Genomic DNA, 8,112 nt, shown 5'->3' with positions numbered 1-8,112 from the left:
ACTGCAAATATGTTTCATATGAAAAGGTACCTTTGATAGAGTGTGTTTCCTAATTTCTTGGGTCTCTCTCGACCAATGGTAGTTGCTCTGTCTCCAATTTTCAAAATGCCTGCATTCTTATATCCCCAACATCAGATTGTCTCATTGGTTCGATGTTGGCAAAACAATAAATTCAAACTCGACTGGGTTTTAGTATCCTGGGGCATAATTTAAACTGATTGGTTAAATTTGAATTGCTGTCAAAATAGCAACCAACTCAGGTATCCATTTCACAGCCAAATGTTACACATTTTAAAGTTTCCAGTACACTCTGAGACTGCCATATCACAGGTGCTTCACTCTCTCTGAGATACAGTACATGCCTTCAACTTCATAACATATGGTATATAGCTATTTCCCTTAAAAAGAAAACTCGGGGCATTGATTGAAATTAACCAGGGCAAGGGCAAGAGTAGTTGAGAGCTTTTCTCACCAAATGATGGTGGAGGCCTGGAAGTTATTGCCTTATAAGGCTGTAAAACAGAAACCCTTGTTACATTTCAGAACTACACGGTTGTGCACTTTCAGTGGTACAGCCCATATTGTCATGGAGCATGAGTTGGAAAATGGAAGAAGGCTGGATCATTCGTTCTCAGTTGGCAAAAGGCACAATGGGCCAAAGGACTTCCCTCTGTTGTGTAAACTTTCTGTTCCCATAGCATTAACTGGAAATGTGTTAAGCAAAGAAGCTAAGGCTCTACTGTGTCAGTTTTGATTAGACGACTGTCAAAGTTTTAGTCAAGGTCAGGCAGCAACTGAGGAGCAGGAAAATCGACGTTTCGGGCAAAAGCAAATTCCTAATGAGGGGCTTTTGCCCAAAACGTCGATTTTCCTGCTCCTCAGATGCTGCCTGACTTGCTGTCCTTTTCCAGCACCACCCTGATCTAAACTCTGGTTTCCAGCATCTGCAGTCCACACTTTTGCAAAGTTTTAGTCAAGCCCTCTCTTTCAACTGAGTCTCCAATTTTTGAATACTTTTGTTAAGCTAATGCACTGAAAAAAGGAACATATTGATTTTAATATCGCATTAATATGGTCAATATAAATAAAAGTTTTATTATACGAATGAGAAAATAACTTTATAAACATAAATAAGTACAGAAGCTCTTCATGGGATTAATGCTTTACAGGAATGGAACAAGCTTTTGTGCTCAAATGGAATCTTTGCATTTCAGATACTGCATTAGTTGTCAATCGAGCCACTTCCTTTCTTACGGCTGAGTGGGAATGTGGACTTGCTCTGAGGTTGGGTCATCTTACTGGCCAGGTGGACAAACGGTTCAATCAGAGTCTTACGCTCTGCCACAGACACCTCCCACAGTTTAACTTTCTCTGACTTTGCCCAGTGTTGAACAGCATCGTGGTCCACACGTCGCCCTTCCTGTAAGTCGCACTTGTTTCCCAGAATCACAATTGTCACCTGCAGAAACAGGCACGAAAGGAGAGCTTTCAATGGCAACTTGTATTTAAAGCTTTTTAATCAATGCCTGTAAAAAAATTACTCAAGGAAGAAAACTTTAAGAAGACAGGGTATGCTATTTCAAGATAAAGGTAATAGAACAAAATAAGTTAAAACTCATGAGCTTCCACAATAATTCAGCTGATGGACCCTGATGGAACCAAGCCAGGGAGACCACAGGTTCAATCCCTGATCTGCAACCAGTTAGCTATCTCAGTCTCATTCCCCAACTCCTAGCCCATAGACCTGCAAATCTGTTTCTACCATGTGCCCATCCTGATTCCTTTTGAAATTATTCAGCACCTCCACCTCCACAGTGGGACTAAACTGATCAGCTGAGGTCAAGCAAAAAGCAAGCAGGGGCATGAGGGGCCAGGTGTCCTCCTCATTTAAACTTGTTGGACTTTTTTTTTGAAAGTGGATCAACTGAACTGTTTCTCAAGTGTATGAATGACTTTTGGGAAAACTACAGACAACTCCTATGTCGGATGTGAGAGTTTTGTGGCATAGATTGAGGCAACGCCAGTCCTTTCCATTGCAGGCTGCGAGAGTACTATGTGAAATGAGCATCAGGCAGCTGAAAACACAGCACTCAAAACTGCCTGCAAACTGCAGTATTACTCGGCCTGTTTGTTTAATCACTTTGGAGATCAGGGAATATTTTTGCAGAACCTCCTGTGGAGAATTTAAAATGGGTGAGACACAGTCCACGTCAGAGCCTGCGGATGGAAGAGGTCTGTTTGATAGACTAAGTCACCTTTTTTGATCTTGTATCTTAAGTTCTTGTAAGAATATTTGGTGTGAAGTGCCTGTTTGTTCTACTGGGAGTTGAAACATGTTTGATGTCAGTGGAAGTGGTATCGTGCTTCATTGTCCAACATCAACACATCATAAAAGAAATTTCACCAATGAGGCGTTTTCTGACGGCTTCAATTTAAAGCATAGCTCTTCAGTCGACAGATCAGGAATTACAGAATGCAATTTGAAAGCATTAAATAAAGTTAGTTACATGCACGGGAACATAGAAGTACTTTGGTAGTGACACCACAGAACCTAGTTTATCACTGTACCTCCTTCTTATCGCGGGACCTGTCAATTTCCTTCTTCAAGGCTTCGACTCGCTTGAAGGATTCCCAGCTGTCTATGCTGTACACCAATACAAATCCGTCAGCAAAGGAATAGTAATGCTTGGGAAGCTCAAAGCCTTCCCTCAGGCCTCTCGTATCATAAAAGCGCACCTGCTCCCGCACACCACGGTCTGTCTCTATGGAACCAACATAAATATCTTCCAGGGTTTCATTTGTCTCAGAACCTTAGAGAGAGGAAAAAAAAGGGGATGATTCAGGGCGTCATGTATAAACTATTTTTAGAAAGTCTGACAGGGTTGATGCTGATAGCTTGTTTCCTCTTTTTGGATGTGCAGAACTAGAATTGCGGAATGAGGTAGGATTAAAAAGATATCTCATAGTTAAGAACCTCTAGGGGATAGTGATCATAACATGGTTAACTTTTGAGCAGAGCAACCCAATCTCAAATCAGTATTCTCAACTAACGCAGACTGGGAAAACACATTGACGAGAAGGTCAGTAGATGAGTAGTGGCAGACATTTCATTAGATATTTCATAATACTCAGGAAACTGTACTCCAGTCAAGAGAGACTCATTAGGAACGATGACCACCCATAGTGAACAAAGACCATCAAGAAGAGTGGGAGAGAGAGTGAGGACGGCAGATGATTAGAGTTGGAGCCAAAATGTATGGCGCTGGAAAGGCACAGCAGGTCAGGCAGCATCCGCGGGGCAGGAGAGTCAATTAGATTAGATTACATTACAGTGTGGAAACAGGCCCTTCAGCCCAACAAGTCCACACCGACCCGCCAAAGCGCAACCCACCCATACCCCTACATTTACCCCTTACCTAACTCTACGGGCAATTTAGCATGGTCAATTCACCTGACCTGCACATCTTTGGACTGTGGGATTAAACCGGAGCACCCGGAGGAAACCCTTCAGACATGGGGAAAACGTGCAAACTCCACACAGTCAGTCGCCTGAGGCGGGAATTGAACCCGGGTCTCTGGCACTGTGAGGCAGCAGTGCTAGCCACTGTGCCACCATGCCACCCACAATGTTTCGGGCATAAGCCCTTCATTGGGAACGAAGACAGTGGGAGACAAGAGAATTAGTAACTTTTAGGAAGCAGCAGTGGATGCCAAACAAAAAGGGAGAAAATTGATTATGCTACTAAATTGACAAGAAATATATAAAAATAAAAGGATTCTTTCAGTTGACAGACAACTCACCAGGATCTGATAACCTACATCCAAGGGTTTTAAAGAAAGTGGTTGCAGAAATAGTCAGGGCACTGGTAGAAACTTTCCAGAACTCATTGGCTTTCCGGAGGGTTTCAGTGAATTGGAAAACTACTAATCTAACACCTCCATTCAAGAGGGAGACAGAAAGCAGGAAACATCTGTTGTGGGAAAAATACTAGAGTTTATTGTTAATGAAAAATAGCAGGATGTTGAAAAAGGCTTAATCCAACCAGAGTCAATATGGTTTTGTTTTGCCAATCCTTCTTGTACAATGCTATGTTTACACTGAGCAGATGAATGCATCAGCTGTCTCTTGCTACATTCCAAGTATCGGCCCACCCTGGTGCTCAGTATTATTATAAGTGTGTCCTTACGGATTTTTACACAACACCCAATTAGTGATCAGATTACAATCTCACCAGCAAGGCCTGTTACATCCGGTCTCCCCATTCAGCCAATACCAACAGATCTTTTCTTATCCACATAATTCATCATTCTCACTGAAAGCAGGAAAAAGTTGTAAATATAAAGTTATTTTTTTCTGACTATGCTGCCTCTGCACTCACCAACAACATGGTTTCCATAGAGAAGCTGTTCCAAAATGGCTGTTTTTCCAACAGATGCCAAGCCACAAACTACCACTTTACAGCTCTTCCCCATCGCACTCTCAGGAACTGCTAACACCGACCAGAAGTAGGAACTGTATGGAGAAAAAAAATATAAAACAACCGTCAGCATATAGAATATGTCAACAGTATCAAATTCAGAATTGGCTGAGACATCCTAGAAAGTGCAAGAATTAATGCCAAATCATCAATACCACCTGTTAAAGAACAGCAAATTCAATAATATTGTCACCTCTCACCTTGAAAGCATGACCTCTCGTTATTGAATCCTTCACCCTGGGAAAGTGCTTGTCTCTATCCACCCTGTCTACACCCTTCAAGATTTTGTAAACCTCAATCAGGTCCCCCCTCAATCTCCTTTTTTCTAATGAAAACAAATCTCTTCATAGCTAGCACCTTCCATACCCCAGGCAACATCCTCGTAAACCTTCTCTGCACCCTCTCCAAGCATCCACATCCTTTTGGTAAAGTGGCGACCAGAACTGTACACAGTATTCTAAATGCGGACAAGCCAATGTCTTGTACAATTTTAACATGACTTGCCAGCTCTTATTATCAATACCCTGTCCAATGAAGGCAGATAATACTAGATGCCTTCTTGACCACTCTACCACCTGTGCAGCAACCTTCAGGGTACGATGGGCCTGCACTTCCAGATCTCTCTGCCCATCAACTTTTCCCAAGGCTCTTCCATTCATTGTATAATTCGTTCCAGAATTAGACTTCCCTAAATGCATCACCTCACACTTGTCTGATGGATTGAATTCCATCTGCCACTTTTCCACCCAACTCTCCAGTCTATCTATATCCTCCTATATTCTTTGACAGTCTCTTATCCTTTCTGCTACTCCACCAATCTTTGTGTCATCTGCAAACTTGCTGATCATACCAACAGTGCCCTCTTCCAGATCATTTATGTATATCACAAACAACAGTGGCCCCACCACTGACCCCTGTGGAACACCACTGGTCACCTTTCTCCATTTCGAGAAACTTCCTTCAACTACTACTCTGTCTCCTGTTGCTCAACCAATTCTTTATCCACCTAGCTAGAACATCCTGTACACCATGTAACTTCACTTGAAAAATAAAAATAAAAAAAAAGTCGCAGAACTGCAAGGAAAGAAACATAGGAGTGAGACTAGTTGGATGGGCCAAATGGCTGTTTCATGTTGCATGATTGCTTAACATACAAAAAATGAGTAAAAATAAATCCCAAATACTGATAAGCTTAAGAAAACCTTGATCACCTGCACTCTTCATTACCTGCAGTACAGGTTGAGTTGATTGCATAAACAGGCAAATCCAACGCTCCAGCAGAATCTCCAGACAGCCCAATACTGAAGAAAAGTCAAATCAGACTCAAAACATTAATTTCATTTCTCTGTCCACAGATAGCGCCACAAAAGCTGAGTTTCTCCATTATTTTCTATTTTATTTCTTATTTCCAGCATCCACAGTATTTTGCTTTTATAACATCAACTTGGATGTTTTAGTTAATTTTTCAGAGTCTCTGGACTCAGGATTGAACTCAGGTTTTTCTTAGCATCCGTACAGTGTGGAAACACGTCATTCGGCCCAACAAGTCTACACTGACTCTCCAAAGAGTAACCCACCCAGACCCATTCCCTTACCTTATTACTCGATACTTCCCCTGACTAATGCACCTAATCCACACATCCCTGAACACTATGGGCAATTTAGCATGGCCAGTTCACCTAACCTGCACATCTTTGGACTGTGGGAGAAAACCAGAGCACCCAGAAACAATAGGCCAAAATTGTACTGAGATATGCGTAGCTACTTTCCCCTCATCTGACCTAATACAATCCCTATCTCTCCAAGCCAGATATGGCAAAATGAACACTGAGCACATTTATACACCAACCAAGGATAAAGAGATGCACAAGTCTAGCAGAAATAAACAAAAGGCAGATTGCGATAGAACATGACAGGCAAGCATTCAACACGAGAGACTGAGATAGCCAAAACCAGCCTTTAGAAAAAGACCCATGATTTTTCTTTTAAATTAATAATGTTGACTGAGGGATAAAGGGTCACCGGGGAGCATTTCATTGCCAAGGGATCGTCCACATCCACCTGAAAACGGTGTATCATTTGAAAGATGGCACTTCTGACAGTGCAGCACTCCCTTGGGGAGATCAGCCTGGATTCTGTTGCTCAAGTCCCTGGGGGGGGGGGGGGAATTGGGAATTGAATACAAAGCCACCTGTCCCAAGGGGCCAACCCATTGGGCCAGCTGAAAATAATGCAGACTTCAAAGGCTCATGAACACCGTGTAACACATAAACAGGATGAGTATAAACAAATAGATCGATATTCCATGCCCAGTGATTGCTGCTGACACTTTTACCTGCCAATAATAAATGGGAAGCTTGGCAGAACACAGTTTCAGGAGCACCTCTCTCCGAATGTCCGTGAAGGAGGAATGAGAATACTTATATTGATTTAACCTCCCGGCAGGTGAACAGGTTAAAATAAAGAGGGTCTTCCCTCCTCAAAACAAGCCCATCCTTCGCTTCATCCCAACAAACAATCAACGAGACGGCGCGGAACATGAGTTACCTCAGCCCCTCGGCACTACTCCACAAACAGCGCCCTCAACAGGCCTGGAGGGGAACATGCCCCTCCATTTCATCAGGAAGGTTTAGTCACCTTGCTTGACAGGATACACTAAGGGAGGTGGAAATTACTTACAGTCCAACAAATTTTATTTTTGTAAATATTGGTTCCATTTCACCAAATGCATTTATTTTCCCGGAAAGAAAGACTTTCATCTGTGTGTTTGTTTACTTGTTCATGAGAGGGTTGGTGTCTCTGGCTACAGGCTGCTGTGTATTGCCATTCCCCCCAAGTGCCTTTCACAACCTCAGGGTGTCCCTAAGGCTTTTATGGCAGATTAAGTTCTATTGAAATGTAGTCACTATTGCAAAGCAAAAGATGCAATGGCCAATCTGCAGAGACAACAACGTAATCATTTTTTTTGCAGTGTTGATCGATTGCTAAATGTTGGGCAGAAGAAGAGGGGTAATTCCTCTACCACTGTTGTAATAGTGTCATGTCTGCCAGATGGGGCAGACATAGCCTTGATTTGATATCTGGAAGGCATACCACATCAGCTCAGTGTCAGCTTGGACTTTTGCACTTAAATCTCTGGAGTGGGACTTGGATCTGTAACCTGATTCAGAGGTGACAGTGCCTCCATCAGAACCACAACTGCCACTTGAACAGAATTATCATTACATCCATTCTATTGAACACATCCCTTTTTTGAGAACTGTTCTTATTATTTGTTTATGGGATGTGGGTATTGCTAGGCCATCAAATATTACCCATTCCTAAATACCATTGAAAGCCTGTGCTGAATTGTCGCCTTGAAATGCTGCCGTCCATGAAGTGTAGGTTCATTTAGGAAGGGAGTTCCAGGATTATCACCCAGTAGCACTGGAGGAACAAGTCAGGATGGTTGTGGTTTGGAGGGAACTTGCATGTGACAAGGTTCCCAAATATCTTCTGCCCTTGGGCTTCTCGTGGTGAACGTTGTGGGTTTGGAAGGTGTTGTGCAATACAAAAACATTGATAGCTGCTAGTTGGTGTATAACAAGTGCCAATGAGGACACAACACTCACTCACCAGTTCTAAGGAAGGGTCA

General features: G+C 42.6%; 1 protein-coding gene across 2 annotated transcripts; it reads right to left on the bottom strand.

Annotated features, from left to right (window-relative positions):
- Window positions 1–1,070: 1,070 nt before the first annotated feature.
- On the bottom strand, window positions 1,071–6,986 carry nkiras2 (NFKB inhibitor interacting Ras-like 2). 2 transcript variants are annotated; one of them, XM_087977811.1, is made up of 5 exons: window positions 6,814–6,986; window positions 5,706–5,779; window positions 4,380–4,513; window positions 2,569–2,810; window positions 1,071–1,459 (listed from the first exon to the last, which is right to left on the bottom strand). In XM_087977811.1, the coding sequence occupies exons 3-5, from the start codon at window positions 4,471–4,473 to the stop codon at window positions 1,223–1,225; spliced, it is 573 nt and encodes a 190-aa protein (XP_087833937.1). In that variant the 5' UTR covers window positions 4,474–4,513; window positions 5,706–5,779; window positions 6,814–6,986; the 3' UTR covers window positions 1,071–1,222. The 2 variants fall into 2 exon arrangements, with proteins under 2 accessions (XP_087833937.1, XP_043530595.1); XM_043674660.2 differs by lacking the exon at window positions 5,706–5,779 and having other exon boundaries at window positions 6,814–6,985.
- Window positions 6,987–8,112: the final 1,126 nt, after the last annotated feature.

The sequence above is a fragment of the Chiloscyllium plagiosum genome, unplaced genomic scaffold (assembly GCF_037043375.1).
Source record: "Chiloscyllium plagiosum isolate Xiang-an unplaced genomic scaffold, Cpla_swu_hap1 HiC_scaffold_32, whole genome shotgun sequence".
NCBI lineage: Eukaryota > Metazoa > Chordata > Chondrichthyes > Orectolobiformes > Hemiscylliidae > Chiloscyllium > Chiloscyllium plagiosum.
Note: the sequence above shows the minus strand (reverse complement) of the source record. Positions and strands in the feature narration are given on the sequence as shown.

Excerpts from the sequence above, each read along its gene's own strand:
- nkiras2 (XM_087977811.1), bottom strand. The coding sequence starts at position 4,473 with ATGGGGAAGAGCTGTAAAGTGGTAGTTTGTGGCTTGGCATCTGTTGGA. Across the intron at positions 2,811-4,379 it reads CTATGGAAACCATGTTGTTG|GTTCTGAGACAAATGAAACC; the intron begins GTGAGTGCAGAG and ends CCTCTCTCTAAG. Across the intron at positions 1,460-2,568 it reads GGTCCCGCGATAAGAAGGAG|GTGACAATTGTGATTCTGGG; the intron begins GTACAGTGATAA and ends CTGTTTCTGCAG.